Genomic DNA, 17,442 nt, shown 5'->3' with positions numbered 1-17,442 from the left:
GTTTTATGACTCGGCATCGGGAAGCTTGGATCCTCATTGTCTGGTTTTAGACTCCTTTATCTTCAAAAACGGCTAGAAGAAGACGAGGGCACACTTTCTAAATACTTCCTTGTTTTATTAATACTTAAATATTTAATACTAATCCCATTTGATCGTCTTTTTCCAGATCGGTTTTTGTCTGACAAACTATGTCGATTCTTGATCGACACAAGTTGTGACATTTTCTGTAGGTTTACAGCTGGTTAGGTCACAGAAAAAGCCTCTAAATTCCCCAAACCTTGGTATTTGATGTTGTTGTTGCACCGTATGGCATTTGTCTGAATGGTGGTGTCATTGCCCTGCAGCTAACCCTCTATTAACTCTGCACTGTGTGTTTGTGCATCTTGTGGCTGCTTCTCTCTGCTGTGCAGTAAATAATGAAGTGCGTTGCTCGGGGTGATGGAATCCGCCGTGCTCTTTCACTTCTTGTCCTTTGATTGGATCAGCCTCTGTGATCTCTCCTGCAGAACAGGAGTCACTGGAAGCTCTGCAGGAGGGAGGAGGAACTTCAGCCCGTTTCTATCCACACGTTTTTATTTTCCTCAGTTTCTTCCTATAGCATCGACGCTGCTTCACTCCGTAGCCAACAGGCAGTCTGCACAGTATTTCAACCATCAAATAGATGTTTCTACTTTCATTTTATGTTGTAGGTTTTGCCCACTAATGGAAAAAAATCATTAATGTACACGAACAACAATAGAAGTTTAATCAATAATCATTTATTCTTTGATTTTAAAAGTTAAAAAATGTTGTTTTGCATCAAAAGTACAAATTTTAAATACATCAATTTAAATTCTCTGTAAAGATTAATTTTCAAATCAACATGAGATGATACGTCAACATGAAAGCGCTTTAAAACTGTTTCCAGCCCCTGGAGGGTAACAGAAGAACCACAGCAGCTGCAGGAGGAAGTTTAAGCTGGACCTTCTGGTGTTCTGGTCCAAACAGGTCTGTAATCTAACAGGGAGAGGTAAAGGGTGGGTTTCTCCAGCAGTGGTCTGAGGTGGAGAAGGGGCCAGATGAAACAGATCTTCTGTAAAACGTCTCTGAGAAGTTCGGTTCTGTGGTTTTTGCAGCGTCTGGAATTAGCTTCACCCTGAAGGAGTCGACCCGATTTAGAAAAGATCTGGAAACCATTTTCTGTACCTGTCAGCTCGATGAAAACCTTCTCTACGTCTGTGAAGCTTCTGCGTGGCAGTGAGATTCCATGAGGGCATCCACAGTACAGAACAGGAAACTTGAAGCAGGTTTTTTGTTTTTAACCAGGAATTCTCGTTGAGATAAAATCTCTTTTTCAAGGTAGACCTGGGCCGAAAGACAACATCACGATAAAAACACAGAAAACTGCAGAGCTGCTGCTTGGGAATTGAATGAGTTTATATGAGAGCAGCAAACCAGTTCTGCTGTCGACCCCCAAAGAATAAAATGCTCACACAAATCCTTAGTGAAAATGTGTTTAAGGTGGAACTGCTCCACATCTGAAGTGCCAAATAGCAGCTGGATGTGGACCCTCTGCTTAAGCCCCTTCATTAACTTTCCTTCAAAAACTCAAGCCTGTGACTCCTGACATAAAAAACAACTCCAGGTTTCTGGTGCTGCTCTGACTTCTGCCTTTTGCCACCAGTTAAGCTGCTGAGGAAAAAGACAGACAAGTGTCAGAGCGGCTGAATAATGCAGAGGCAGACTGAGCCGTGAATCAACCGCCTGACCGAGTTCAGGCTGCCGCTCCGCTCCGGTTCAGCTGGAGCTCCAAACTGAGGCGTCCCTGCAGAGCCAACAGAGATGTGAAAGAGAAGCACATCCTCTTCATTCTTAGGCCTTTTGAGTCACAGATGCACCTTCAGGAGCAGGAACCTGAAGTGATCCTCTCCAGGGTCACTCCTGTGAAGAATCCAGGCTGCTACGTCTTCATTCACAGTTCACTGTTAATGGGGCATGAACTGAGCGGAATGAACTATTAACGGGGCAATTACCATAACAATGGTGAGCTATTAACATAATCCAGCGAGGTCCCTTAACGCTTCTGCCTACTTCATAACCCATGGGAGACTATGAAATGCATGTCACTGCGGCTCAGATGTCGCCCGGCCAAACGGGTGCCGGGGGAACCAGAGCACCCTGATGGAAAGTGGGCTACTGGAACGAGACGGAAATGAACTAGATGTGCTAAGAGCGAGCGTGACATTGACTCCCTGATCTACACCACCAGGATCTACAGTACTGACATTGGGATGTCATTCGGGCTCGAGAAATGCAGCCGGGTGGTGACAAAGAGAGGCAAGGTAGTCCACACAGGAGGGGTCTCACTCACAGAAGGAACAATAGCAGACATCGAGGACAGTTACAAGTACCTTGGAATTCCACAGGCAAATGGCAACCTGGAGCAGGCAACAAGGAAAGCTGCAACAGCTAAATACCTCCAAAAATACCTCCAACGAGTAAGGCAAGTCCTGAGAAGCCAGCTCAATGGTAAGAACAAGACCCGGGCAATAAACAGCTACGCACTGCCAGTTATCAGATACCCTGCAGGAATAATAAGATGGCCAAAGGAAGAGATACAGACCACGGATGTTAAGACACGAAAGCTCCTCACCATGCATGGAGGGTTCCATCCCAAATCCAGCACCCTGAGACTGTATGCTAGCTGCAAGGAAGGAGGCCGAGGACTAGTGAGCGTAGAAGCCGCTATCCAGGATGAAACATCCAAGATCCATGAGTACATCAAGCTCAAGGCCCCAACTGACAGTGTGCTCAGTGAATGTCTCAGGCAATGGAGAGCAGAGGATACAGTGCTGGAGGACAGATCCTCATGGGAGGACAAACCCCTGCATGGGATGTACCACCAAACCATAACTGAAGTGGCTGATATCAAGAAGTCCTACCAATGGCTAGAAAGGGCTGGCCTACAGGACCGATGGGTTGATCGACTGTCACACAGTTAAGCAGTAGTGTGAAGGGTCTCGCCTATGGACCCACAATGGATGGAGCTCATTGCGCCCCCTGGGAATCGAACCCTGATTTCCTGTGACCCAGTCATACATCCAACTGAGCCATAAGTAACTAAGAAATACTTTAGCAAATATGAGCTTTAATGTCCTTTTTGGTATGAATGTTGTTTTGTCCAAAAATAAAATATGGACTGTTTTCTGTCAAAAACATCAAGTTTTGGTCACCAAAGTAAACTAGAATTTAACAGTCGATTCTGTCGTCCAGGTTATCATTGCTAGATTAGTTTTATTTTTTCCAGTAACATTTTCTCTTGTTTTCAAAAGACTGAATGCCTGTTTTCATGATAACAAATCAGAAACCTTTTTAGTCTTTTGTTGTGATATTTTCCACATCAGTGGGCAGACTTGCTCATAGAAATGATCAGATTTCTATTCCAGTTAAATAGATGTTGGTGAGCCTCTAATGGGGATACGTTGCATGGCAGCGAGTGTTTGATGTTTTCACTCCAGGGAAAAGGGAAATGACTTCAGGACTCAACTAACCAATGAGGAAGTGGGACGTTTACCAAAGAGGAAGAGTAACCAAAGCTTGTTTTTGTGAATGTCTGTCAGAGCGTTAATCATCAGGAGATGTTGGAACAGGAAGTGCAGCGTTTTAAATGCAAATGACGAGAAGCTTTGATTTGTTTATATTTATCTCAATATTTATGCGTATTTGTTGGACATTTCTTCCAAACAACAGTCATGCAAACAAACAAACTTGTTTTTAATTTTTTCAAAGAAGAAATCATAGAAAATTGAAAAGTATGATTGCAAAATGATTCACTACCTGATTCATTTACTGATTTATCATAGGAAAGTGGTGATAATTCAATATACTGTATATAGAAATGCATTTTCCCCCTGGGATAAATAAAGTATTCTAGTAATGAGCATGTCCTAACAGCTGTGCCAAGATCCAAAGTAAAGTACTACCAGTGGAAATGTATTGGAATCGATTAAGCAAAATATCGTGAGATTTAAATTCTAACTTAAACCCTTGACCGCTAGTGTGCAGCACCGCACACCGAGCCTCTTTGAGCAACACTACACCACACAAAACAACAAGGTCTCACAAAATGCTAAATGTTCAGTCAGCCTTGCAGTTTTTGTTGTTATGAGACATGCACCGCATAGTTTATACTCGGGATGGGTACCAAACCGAACCTCTGAGTCATGTTGCTCCCAGTATCATAGAGAAACACGGATCGCGGTGCTTTGTAGCGGGCTCAGATAAAAACGTGTGAAGCAGTGGGTCATGCATGGAGCATCAGACAAAATGCTATTGGCAAAGTTCTGCAGAACCCCACAGTAATATATTCTAGTTTAGCGAGCTGATGGCTCAGAGTGATGTGTCCAACGCTCTGAGAAAAGGCCAACGCCGTGGCGATGAGCAGTAAGATCCTTGTGAGAAAGCGGAGTTGCAGCTGTTGCGGTTTTGATTTTGTGTTGCATGAACGGTTTCAGCAGAATTGAGATACATTTCTATGTCTGGTTAATCTGGAGGTTCCTTCATTTTGGAGGAGGTCTTTCCTCTCGACATGTCCCGATGCCACGCCCAGTACCAGGGAGTGCAATAAAAATGCTTCCTGTCATCTGCTGTTTGTTTAGATCGACTTGTGTTTGTGCGCATCTGTGCACATGTGGCACTAAAAAACGAAACACAGGTTTTCCTTTAGTAACAGGATGAGTTTTCCTTTTATTTTCTTAGCCTGTTGCTAGCCCCTCCCCTCTCCAGAGCCACACCCATCGATAGTCTTTGATGATGCTCCACATCACAGGGCTTTGATCGTGTCCATTTAATATGGACTGTTTACCATCATCTGCTGTTTTTCAGCCGGTAAATAGTTTTAAAGATCACTGGCAGATCTTGAAGCCGTCGTCCCTGGAGTGGACCCGGTCGTCCCCTCAGTGTCCCTCTGAGTGTTGAATGGAGCTTGTTGTGTTGTTGTTGTGTATGGGAGGGGAATGCTGTGAGTGGGAATGAAAGTCTGATTTCTGTCAGTAACAAACGGCAGCATTGTGGCTGCAGCCCGTCTGATCTCACTTCTCTGCTGCTGTTTCCTCCCTTTGTGTGGCTGTGCAGCAGTGGGCCGTCATGCTGATGGGGTGAGCTCGCTCTGGGTCTCTTTTCATGCACTTGATCTGGTTTAACGGTGACCAATGCGGAGCAAGGCCCGCCTGGAGGATCCAGAGGAGAGCTTTACAATAGGTAAACAGTTCAGCTTTAGAGTTCCGGCTCTTTTACATCGACAACTTCATCATTTGTTTTTCCGGTTAAACGCGTTGTAGATCCGTTTTTCTTGAAGGTGAGGGGTTTATCCCCACATTTATGAGGCTCTTTAACACTAAAATGACCTTCTGCGTTAGAATGCAGCTAATTTCATTAAGACATTCCTGCTGCATTCATGTGCTTAGCTTCTAATGATCTTTGCTGCTAAATCTGTGACTCGTGTTTCCACTCTCACAGTCACAAACTCAATTTACTGATCTGACCTGGGATTATTCAATTATTGTCACCAGCATTTGCTTTGTTAGCTTTGTTTCTCACTAGCTGCGTTTCCATTTACTATCCAATTAATTAGATTTGCGATGATAAATTTGCCGAATGGAAACGAAACAATTTTGAAAAACGTGCATTTATCACAAAAAAGCTTTTATGCTTGCAGGAAGTCATTTTTGAGTTGTATAGAAATGGACATTTCACAAAACTGCAATTGAAACACTTTTTTTTTAAATTATTTAAATGCATCACATGACCAACAACCGGAAATCCTTGGCGACCTAGGTCACTGCACACCGGGCGCCACCAGACGTCACACAGCTCATCAAAAGTTGAGTGTGTCGTGTGGAAATGTTGGATCCACAGCTCCTCTGGAAAACACCATTTCCCAAAACGGCTTTACCTGAAGCCCCTCCCACGTGTACGGAGCTCACCGCTCCACACCCTGAAGAAGACGCCAACGTCTCCTTTGATAGATGATGATGAGCGCTAGAGCCGAGGTGGAAATGTGAATGTTTCTGCTGTCAAAGTGTTGTTCACATCCGTCACCGTGTTTCTGAACAACTTGAGAAAGTTTGTTCGTGTTTATTCGGTTCGTTCTGATTTAATGCAGCGTCGTTGTGAAATCGTTTTTTTGACATTTCTAAAATTTGGATAAAGTTTTATGCAGATGTGTGACAGAAACGCAGCTCCTGCCGTCGTTTTGTGGTTGCAAATATCAATGAAAACTGACCGGCAGGTTTGTGTGAAGAAAACCACAGATAGATGCTTGGCTTTAGTGCAGGAAAGTTGATTTTCTTTGGTTTTTCTGCTTTCAAATGATGATGATCTCCATGGTGTTCTCCTTTAAAAAGATCTTTTTTTGAAATAAATCTGTCTTTTCATCTTTGTTCTCCTGGAACTCGCTGGAAAATGTCATAAAGTGAAGCAGATTCAAAAAGTTAGGGATGGACTAGAAAAATGCATTTCCGCATAGAAGTACAATATAGTCTCTTGATGCCCGTTTCTATTTATATTTACAATAATATTTTAATGGAAAGTTCAGCTTTGATTGTCTGATTTCACAGATTGGTGAATGTTGTAGATTTTCCTCCCGTCTTACCGTCAGCAAACACGTGCTAACACGTTAGCATATGTGCAGCTCTGTGAACAAACAGCAGCTAATGTCACAGAGCAAACACCACAGCAGCACGAACACACAACAGTTGTGCTCAGATGACGCAAGGCAGTCCTTGAGTGCTAAACAGAAAAGTAGAAACACAACAGTTTTCGTTGTGTGCAGAAACGGGTTTTGTCGTCTCGTTGGCCACAGATGTTTAGTCCGTCTGCCTGTTTGCGTGCTTGTGTTAGTGTTGTCGTTTGTTATGCTGCAGTATCACTTTCACGAGGCTGTGATCCTGACAGAACCGCTACGTTGTGTTTGTTCCACCTCATGCTGTGGTGATTGTGTCGTTGGATCATAAAGGCTTCTGCAGCTTAGTGTTGGAATCAGGAAAACATGATCCGGTCTGTGAAGGTTCTGAACCGGCTTCTTCCTTCGGTCCTGTCCCGTGACGTCAGAACCCTCATTTACAGAACCGCTCATGTTCTGCAGGAATGTGCGTTCAGAGTGGAACTCAGGGGGATTTTCTGCAGCCGTGGAAGGGTTCTCTGTCCGTCCCGTTGTCGCAGTTACACCCCAGTCTGGGAGCAGAAAGAATCTGCTAACAAATGGAGCTTGGTGGGGGTGGGGGGCTGTTTATCAGGACAGGAGTCTTGATAAACAGGAACATTTGAGTCTCAGCGGGCGAGGACAGTTAGATGAAGTGATACCAGCGACTGGCAGCTCGGGGAGGGAGGAGCTGCTGGAAGGTCATCTCAGTGGGGGGGTGAACTTTAACATGAAGTGACAGATCCACAGCAAAGATTTGTTCGCTGATGGTTGTGGTTTGTTAGTTGTGAGTTTTGGAGCCATGAGAGGAGCTTCATCAAAGTCTTGTAGAAGCTCCTCCTCCTCTTCTGTGTCAAAGGAACCAAACATTTCTGGTCCGTTCTGTCTTCAGAGCAACAGAAACGGTGGATCAGGTCCAGCTCCTCACTTTCTAGTGGGGGTGTGACAATTAATCAACTTAATCAATAAATCCATTTCTATTCCTATGATCCAACATGATCAATCTGTCTGAGGCAAGTTGTTAATCGAATTGACCTTAAGCATTCGAAAAAAATCAGAATAAAATGGATTATATCAATGTTGGAAAATACCATTTGGTTTGAGGTACAGTAGATTTATTTGACTGTAACGTAAAAATGACCAATCCCAGCAGATAACACACATGTGATGTCAGCAAAAACGCATCAGTCCATCATTCCAGTCCAATGTGTGGAAAGACTTTTAGAAATTTAGCAAAGTCATGTGACCATCCAGTGTTCTAGAACCTTCTAAGAATGTTCCCTTTGGATTCTTTGGATGTGGAAAAACAACAGTGGGCTGAACTTTAGGAAACTAGCATGTGAATGTGTTTGACATTCATTCTAGTTGACTTGTTTGTTTGGACACAGATTTCATTTACACTTGAAGAAATCCAAGGAATCTGGAAAACTTCACTGTTCAGTAGCAGGAATTTCTGTCTGAGTCACACTGGTTGAAGTTTGGGATAAAGATGATCTGGATCCATTTTATTAGGTCGCCGGACCCGATTCAGTGTGAGGCCAGGGTCACTCGCAGGCAGCTGATTTTTTACACAAATAAAAAGCAGAAACTGAGAAAATCAAGGAGGACTTGAAGGCCAATGTGGGATCAGTGTGCAGACATAAAGATGAGTCGGAGCTTTAATCTGCTGAAAAGTCTGGAGAAGAAGCGGGAAAACCAGCAGGTTAGATTCCCTCCAGGGTTTGTGGGTTCTGATGATCCACTTAAGTGTGAAAGTGTCTTTGAACTCTGAAGAGGACCAGACATGGGAGGGTGTCTGTTTACTTCAGGGAAGCAAAGACCAGAAGGAAAAGGAGTAAATAAAGTCACATTTTACAACAATTGAAATAAACTTCTCACTCAGCAGAACTGAAGAAGTAGGACTGAAGACAGGCTGTCAAATATCTGACAGAGTAAACGTGAAGCAGAAAGACGGTAAAAGCCATTTGACTGAGCTGTGATCAGTGAAACTAGCTGCTTCTCTTGGTCTTTGTCACCTCAAATGAATCCAAACAGAACTGGACAAAGGTGTGAAAGGGATTTGTCCTCAGGACCGTCCTAACGTGAAAGCCGTACAACAGTCCAAACTCCTTTAGCTTTAGGTTGTGGAAAAGGAACTCTGCATTTATTAACAGATGGTCTGTAGTTCTGAAAAGTACCTAGTACTGTCTGTCGCTTCTTGTACAGTTTAAAGAAAACTAGTAGAATTTGACCGACAGAAATCCAAGTGACCTGCTGGTGCTTCCTGCTCAACAACGGTAACAAATAAAAAAAAGGTGACGGTTTAAGTCTGAAGGAAACCGAGTACTCTGGAAGTCATTATGCTGGTTCCGGTTACTGAAGCTGAGGAAAAGGTTTCAGATCATCGGTTGTTCCTCTGGGCTCACCGCAGAACTTTCAGAACTGTAACATGTTGTAGGAATAAAATTCACATGCAGATGCGAATAAAAACATTGAAGTATTTCTGTAAAGTCCCACTCCGACCATCTTTTGACCTGTTTTCAGTGTTCCCAGTGTTTTGGTTCATTAGGATGCTCTCCCGCTAGCTTACAGCCCCTCACACCCCCAACCTAACCTTACCTGTGCAACAAAAAAGGTGAGCAGATCCATCCAGCTGTCCAGTTCTGATCCAGATTCCAGCTCTAGACGAGGAAAACAAAGACATTCATGGATCTGTTTGTCTGCAGGTGGATGATCAGAATGGAGACTTACGTCACTGCCACGAGCTTTTTCTCACGGCATTTTGTCGTCTGCTCCTGGTTCACAAGAAATACTCAGAAATGCAATTTTGAGCTAAATTTTATATATATGTGTGTGTGTGTCCTCTATTTTTTGAAAAATGCTACAAGAACACGTTAAAATCCCTCTGGGTGATGCTAAATCAGGAAGTGTGTGTTTCCAGTCTGTTGTTGAAAACCTTAAAGGGCTTAGAGGAGTGATGATGTTTGGACCGAAGGTTAGAACAGTGAGTCACAGCTCTGACTTTGTAATGGATCATTATTTCCTCTTGTTACAATCTTTAGATGTTTTATTTCACAGTCATACGTATTTTTTTTATTTGACTTCATGTTCTGGACCCTCTCCGTACCTCCATACCTGGAGCAGAGGTGAAGGCTGACACTTCTGTTCTTCGTCACTTCCTGAGGAAGAACAGGAGTTTGTTAGCAGTTCAGTTTTCTCTTTCAAAAGTAAATCAAGAGAAATGGTAGAATGCAGGTGAATGAAAGGGTTTTAGCCTTGAATCGTTTTATTCATTCGTTTATCAGGAATACTGTCGAGTAGAGCGGGCTTCAGGGAGCAGAAACTGAGTAGAAACTCATTTTTAGAAAACAAGCAATTTACAGAAATCTCTACTACCTGACAGTAAAAGCAACAAGTTTTTCTCATGTTCCCAACTATATAAAATACTATGATATAAATACAAATGAATCTGAATTGTTAACATTTTAAAAATCCTACTTTGTTAGGTTACAATTTGAAACCTGCTGCTTTTTTTCTACCATTACTTGTAGCTTCAGAACTTCCTAACGACAAACTTTTGTGATTAAACTCCCGGTTTTCTTCTGTTTGCAGCGTCTGATAGTGGGCAGGATGCAGCGCTGAAACTGGACCAGGAGCGGGCGGATATTGTGGCCAAATATGACAAGGTAAGAAACCTCCGTGGGCGTGTATTTCCACGCCGTCACTCACTCAGGCTGAAGCTGTCCTTGCTGGCTGCGTCAGTCTGCGTGGGAATCAAACCTGCAGCCTTCCATGGAACTTAGATCCAGCAGTAAAAAATGCCCTTGATTAAATCAGAGTAAATGTTCACAAATGAGGAGCCGATTGGCGCAAAGCTGCTTTTCTTTGCGTCACAATCGGTTGGAATTATGTCACGTTAAATCTTTAAGTGGTTGAAGAGTTACGGCCGTTTTAAGAACGTCAACAGTGCGGCTAAAGCTCTGATGTTAAAGGCTGAAAGACAATAAATGTATGTCAACGCTTTACTTCTGAAAAAGTTTGACTTTCATCAAACATTCCTGGTTTTGGTTAGGTCCAAACGACAGCATCACTTCTGTAAACGGTCTCTTTAATGGAGCCCAGCCGGCGGCATAATCAAGCTGCCTCATCAAGAGTGAAGAGGAGGTGGAGGCGTGAGTGAATCATCACTCTTGGAGATGGGAGGAGCTTAATATTCTGTTATCATTAGGGTCGTCTCACACCTTCCAGCCCTCATTGGAGCTCTTTGATGGTGTTCTTGGATGTTTTTCTTTGTTTTTGTTGTGACGCTAAAACCCACCCAGCTGTTACTGTTTCATCAGCTGATATATATGAACATAGTGGATATGTTGTTGTGAGGAACGTTTGTGTTCCTGTTTTGATCTCTGGACTAATTCAGGAGTTGGTTTAGGGGGGTCTGGGTGGGGTATTTATGGAAGCAGTGAGTTTTTGCTGGGAGAGCAGAGCAGTCGCTGGGTGGGCTGGGGGGGCTTGGCCCACAAACCACCAGAAGGAGAAACTTGGAGGAGAGCAAACATCTGAGTTTTCTCTCACTTGAATTTATTTTTAATTGTCTAAAATAAATATAAATAATTAAATAAACAGACGTTCTTCTCGTGATTCACTGACTTCATATCCGAGTCTTTCCGTTCATAAAAGATGTTGGATCTTTTTAACACTCAAGAACAACAGTCCATTTTTTCAAAGTTTCATTTAAACGACTTTGTTTATGAATTCACTTTAGTTTACAGAAAACAAAGAAAAGCTTTAGTTTCCCAAACCAACATGTTAGCATAACTTTGGTTTGCAACTTCTCACTTTTTAGGAGATTTTTCTAAGATGAGACATTCTAGGCAAAAGAAAGTTATACAGAGTGTTAGGCACAGAGGTGGAGATGTAATGATATGGAGCTGAAAAGCTGTTTTACAGCACAAAAGGAGAAAATGACGAAAAATGTCTTGCATTTAATAGTTAATTGTTTTGTAATATTTAGTTTCTTTCTCCTTTTTCAAATCAGAAACAGTCCTTCAATCATCTTCCTGAACAAACGATGTGTTAATGTAATTACGTATGGACTTTAGCCCATTGACTGTATATAAGAACTGAACTCGGTGGCCCCTCCCCCTTGGCGTTCCAAACAGGGAGTACCTGCTGTTGGCTCCAAGAAGCCAAAATCCCATAGACTTCTGTAGAGAAATAAACAGCTGTTGCTGTTGGTCAGAAGAACCATTCTGGCTCTGATACTTTTTTTAACATCTTCTTGATAATCCTCTTTTTCATAATATTTCTTCTGTAGTCCAAGTTACTCAAGTTATAAACGGACCAATCAGAGGCCTCAACAACAGTAGGTGGAGCCTGCTGACCCCCACGTCTAACAGTAAAAAACTGTGACAGATTTTGTGTAGCCCGCTTTTAAGAAGTAGGGATGTAGACTTTTAACAAGCTCACTCCTGATTGGGCAGAATGGTAACTATTGAAATGATGACTTAGACCAACTTACTCAACAGTTTAGCTGTATGTCTCCTCAGAAATCATACTGTTGGAGTACAAAAGGAGCAGCTGAACACAAAGAACAATAACTATATATTTTTTTTGCCAACAGAGGTTATTTCTGGTAGCATTTGCGTTATTATTCTGGTCATTTTAAAGTTACCTGGTGTTAAAACTGACATAGGACACCATGTTTTTTGTTTTTTTTTACCTTGTACTCATCTATAGAGAGATGTTGATGGGGAGTTTTCTTTTCCTCTTAATGTTCTGGCCTTTCTCCCCTCCATCCCTCCTTCCTCTAATCTTACGATTAACCTGAAGGTTTTCTATTTCACTGACATACTGTAGACATTTTTCAAAGAGTGGAGGTCAGGCGGTGACGGCGGTAAGCGTCTAATTCTCGCTGCGCACACACAGATAAACGTACACTGAAGCAGACACATCCCCCCTACCCCCCAAGGACACTGATGTTGTTGCTCCCCTGGTCATATCCCAGCCAATCAGAGCAGAGTTCTCTGCCCCAGAGGAACGTGGGTGGCATGTAATAGACCTTTTTCACACTTCCGCATTTTTCGACCGGAAATACGTCAATGACGTGTAAAACAACTTCCTGTTAGCGTAGCAGCAGATATGAAGAATGGCAGAGTCGAAGAGTTGCCGTCTCTGTTGTGTTCCAGGCTGTTCGTCTTCCAACCAAAAACAGCCCGGCCTTTCATTTCATTATTTTCCCGTGGATCCAAACCTGAAACCCAAATGGATATAGGCGATCCGAAGAGATGAAGGGCATAGTTTTAATGTAAACACAGGTAGCACCGTCTGCTGCCGGCACTTCGCTCCGGATTGTGGTGCGGCTGCGTCGTTCGTCGCCTGAAGAGTGGTGTCGTCCCGAGTATTTTCCCTTGGAACAACTTTACTGCTCCTCTGAGAAGGGAGTCAGAATATGACAGAACCCCAAACGTCAGGCTATGCAGCTATGCTGTGAAGACAGCAACATGGTGGCTAAGCTAAGGCAGTAAAGATGGATCAGGACTACATGACACACCCACCTGCAGGTAAGGTTGTTCATAATGTGTTTGGTTAACGTAAGTCAACTATGTGTACCGTTATTGGATACATGCATTTCTACCTGAACAAATGAATGTTTATAATAAAAGCTGTTCATGCTCTCACCTATTTTAATTACATGTATTTAATCACTTTTGAGTATTTTGTCATTTTGTAATTTCCTTAACAAAAATAAATGAAATGTATTTGTAATTAAATACTTAACATACTTTTCAAAACATGATTACTGTGTTGTGTTGAAAGGTAGCATAAATATATTAAGACTGATTTTTAATTTTCTTTATCTTCACAGGTGCTCTGGATGAGGCTTTGGATTACATCCATGACTTAGAAGCCAAGTTGTCATGGTGGACAAAAGTTCCTCGTTCAAGACCTCCTCACTGACATTGGATCTAAGATCATCATTCCACCTTTTAAGCTTTCAGCTCAATTCAGCAAGGAGGAAACAGAACAAACCGCAGCCATCACCCGCCTCAGAATTATAGTGGAAAGAGTGATCAGTAAGATAAAGTCCGTTCACATCAGGGACTCTCTGTGCCGCTCACACTGATGGGCGGTGTGAATCAGATCTGGCTTAACTGCCGTGTTTTGGGAAATTATCATGGACTTTTTTGTTTTGAAGAGTGAATTAATGTTTGGTATTTAAATAATGTATAATGTGCAAATAGTATGGAAAAATTTAGTGTTTCCACATATTCTTAAAATCGAATTAAATATAATTGTTATATTTGTAATATTTTTCTGTTGAAATGTGACTTTGACTACACAAAAAAATTAGATGAACAAATAAAACAATTTTGGTCAAAATTGTGCCTCATTTAATTTTTTGGTATGCGTAACAACAACTGATTAATCACAACTCAAATAACATCAAACATTTACAATAAAAAATAACATTACAGATCAACAGTAAGACAGAAGGCTGAACTGATTGTTAAAGACAAGATAAGTGTAATTTAAGGTATGCATTCATGTATTTGCCATAATATATATCCAAGTTCTCTTTCATTCCATCTCAGGGGGCTGCACCTGGCATAATCTGCTTCCAGATGCCATCATATATGGATCTGGCTGTGGTCCTACACAAGAGAAACACAACACACAAAAGTTAGACATAAGTGCATAACTACATTTAAATTTAATTCATTATATCTGCTGTAATGATAATTTGGTTAGTCATAAGATTAGAAAAAAAAAAAACTTGCTCACAAAGCAACAAAAAGTTAATTACCTGTATATGCCTTGTACAGTGTGGACCTCAGACCGTCCCTGCCAACTGTTTTGGGTCTTTGCACCACCAGCTCACTAACCGGTTCAGGATGGATTCCCTTATAAGTAAAACGCAGAAAGCAATTACAGTCTGTAGTCACTACTGAGGGTGTTTTTATAATAATTTACAGTTCTTATGGATACACATCCGTTCTTAAAAAATAATGACAATATGATCACAAACCCACCTGTGCTCTTGGTCTGTGCCGTCTTTGCAAGTCACTCGTGCAGGACAGGGTGGGTGGAGCAGCCTGCAAACCAGCTGTGAATAATGTGCGCTCTGGAACAGGATGGCAAAAGGATGTCATTGCAGAATCCTTTAGCAGCCACACAACTGCAGGAGAAAGCTTTCAGGTTGGCACTTAATGCATCCAGCGATATCTAGACACAATAAATTAAATAGGTTACAGTTAAGACATACTTATGTTGCTACATCAATGTAACATGAAACTATAACTTTCAGTAGGGTGACCAGATTTGAGTTAGTAAAAATGAGGGGTGAAGTGAGTTTGTGAGATATTTCATCGAGAGTAATTGGTGTTCAGAGCTGCGTACATAAAGCAAATATGATTACATTTCATCTATGTTCAATGTTATTTTATTATAAGTATCAAAAGAGAGGACATGTCCAGGAAAAGAGGACTTCTGCTTACCATACTTTCAGAAAAATAATACTAGTAAGTGAAGAAAGTGCCGCAACCGCAGCAAAAAGAATGAACACGCATACGGGCAACTTAACATTTCTTATTTACAGCTTCACCAAATTTTTGGGTGTTATGTGTAATACTTCCGTATTATTTAGGGTATTCAGGGACTACAAGAGGCTTCTTCGTCAGACAACTTTTTTCCTTTATTTTACTTCCGTCACACGTCACATACGTCATCAACTTACGTCGGTGCGTGGAACAACACCGGATGTTACATCCCCCTTGTTTTTTAAAAAAAAAAAAACTTCAGTATAGTTGTCAAACTGACGAGACTGTGTAAACCACACTAAACCAGAAAGCAATCAGACTTAGCAATAAAACTTATGGAGCAAATTCAAATCCCGTTTGGATGAACTATTAAACCAATGTTTTTTTTTCCTTTTTAGTTTTTACAAGGTTTAAAATAACACATTTGGTAACAAGGTTTCAGTCTAAAGAATACGACTGATTTGATTACAGATCTAGAACAACCCTAGGTCTTACTATGCGACCTGATCTGGTAGAAACCAGCTGTGATGTTTCTTCTGGTTCTAACGGGTCTGCGTTAGGATGTTGCAAACGCTCTGTTTCGGTGCTCGCAGGTTTGATTGGGTCAGATGCATTTTTTTCAGGATTAGGTTCTTGCGTCTGTAGAAGGTGACGTCGGTTTCTCCTCAGCATCTGGCCTTCATCAGTGACAATGTTGTAAGATCTTTGTGTGGGTGCTGGTCCAATGACAGTTGCAGGCTTCCATGTCCCAGATGGAAGTTGGAATCGAATTGTAGATCCTTGGGACAGAGCAGGCAGCGCTCTGGCACTTCTGTCATAGTATTGCTTCTGCCGGCTTTGACATAATTGTCGTCTGCTCTGGAATGTGCAGCGAGGCGAAAGGACCGGCTGCAGCTGCTTCTCCGTAGCTGGTAACACAGAGCGTAAGCGACGACTCATCAATAGCTGGGCTGGTGACTTCAGACCATCCACTGGTGTGTTCCTGTACTCCAGTAGACTCAGGTACGGGTCAACTCTTTGAGCATGAGCTTTATCCATGAGAGCTTTGGCAGTCTGCACTGTCTTTTCAGCAAGTCCATTGCTCTGTGGGTACAATGGGCTGCTCGTGATATGTTCAAAGTCCCATGAATGTGCAAAGTTTTTGAACTCCTGTGAGCTGTAACAGGGTCCGTTATCACTGATGACAGTCTGGGGCACACCAAACCTGGCAAACATAGCTTTGAGCTTTGTAATCACTGCGGCTGATGTAAGACTGACAATTTTCTCTACTTCAAAGTATCTACTGTAGTAGTCAACGGCTACTATGTAGTCACGGCTGTTCCACGTGAACAGGTCTGTGGCTATTACTTGCCAAGGTCTCTCTGGGATAGGATGGGATATCATTGGTTCTCTCTGGTGTGAGTGACGCCTCTCTAGACAGATGCTGCAAGATCCAACCAGCGTTTCTATTTGTTTTCCCATCCCGGGCCAGAACAGAACATCTCTCGCTCTCTGCTTGGATTTTTCAATCCCAAGGTGTCCGGTATGTATGCGTGACAACATGTCTGTCCTGAGCGAGTGAGGGATGATTATCTTTTCGCCCTTCAGCAAGATGCCATCTACCTCAGATATCTCATGTCTGTGGTTCCAGTATTCAGCGACGGTGGTTGGGCACCTTTTGCGCGAATCTGGCCAACCTGATTGGATCATCTGCTTCAATCTTGACAGCTGCTCATCCTGTGCGGTGGCTGCTCTTATTTCTGCCATTTTTCTGTCACTCACAGGAGCATTACAGATCACACTGTGAATCTGAAAGTCCATTCCTTCACACAATGTCTGGCTGTCACACTCAATAGGTTTCCTGGACAGCGTGTCGGCGACGGGGATGTGTTTTCCTGGCTTGTGTTGGATGTCAATGTTATACCTTTGAAGCTGCAATATCATGCGCTGGAGTCGAGGTGGTGCGGCGACAAGTGGTTTGCGCATTATGGATTCCAAAGGCTTGTGGTCTGACTCGACAACTACCTGCCTCCCATACAGGTACTGGTGGAAACGCTTACACCCAAAGAGCACTGCAAACAGTTCTTTCTCTATTTGGGCATAGTTTTTCTCAGTGTCATTCAGTGCTTTGGATGCGTATGCTATTGGCCTTTCGTCCTGCAGCAAAACCGCTCCTAGGCCACATTGGGATGCATCCACCTGCAATTTCACATCCTTGGTACAGTCAAAGTACGCTAGTACAGGACCTGGTTCCTGTGTCAGCAGGTC

At 42.5% G+C, this 17,442-nt stretch overlaps 1 protein-coding gene and 2 long non-coding RNA genes across 9 annotated transcripts in view; 2 read left to right on the top strand and 1 right to left on the bottom strand.

Annotated features, from left to right (window-relative positions):
* usp6nl (USP6 N-terminal like) overlaps positions 1-17,442 on the top strand; it is a 59,543-nt gene that overhangs the window by 23,496 nt on the left and 18,605 nt on the right. For 6 of the 7 annotated variants that reach the window (XM_078941983.1, XM_078941984.1, XM_023952232.2 and 3 more), the window contains one exon: positions 10,271-10,344. In XM_078941983.1, the coding sequence (XP_078798109.1) occupies positions 10,271-10,344 (74 nt within the window). Of the gene's footprint in view, positions 1-5,063; positions 5,239-10,270; positions 10,345-17,442 lie in introns of those variants that run through there. The other variant, XM_023952231.2, reaches the window with a different exon arrangement.
* LOC144989477 (uncharacterized) lies at positions 10,351-13,965 on the top strand. Its single transcript, XR_013653706.1, has 2 exons — positions 10,351-13,218; positions 13,524-13,965. It is a non-coding gene; the product is annotated as an uncharacterized LOC144989477 (long non-coding RNA).
* Positions 14,027-15,274, bottom strand: LOC111946914 (uncharacterized). The gene is made up of 3 exons (XR_002872723.2): positions 14,689-15,274; positions 14,463-14,559; positions 14,027-14,310 (listed from the first exon to the last, which is right to left on the bottom strand). It is a non-coding gene; the product is annotated as an uncharacterized LOC111946914 (long non-coding RNA).

The sequence above is a fragment of the Oryzias latipes genome, chromosome 23, assembly GCF_053564925.1.
Source record: "Oryzias latipes strain Hd-rR chromosome 23, Olatipes_Hd-rR_3.1".
Classification (NCBI taxonomy): domain Eukaryota; kingdom Metazoa; phylum Chordata; class Actinopteri; order Beloniformes; family Adrianichthyidae; genus Oryzias; species Oryzias latipes.
The sequence above is the reverse complement of the archived record's forward strand: the minus strand, read 5'-3'. Positions and strand labels throughout refer to the sequence as shown.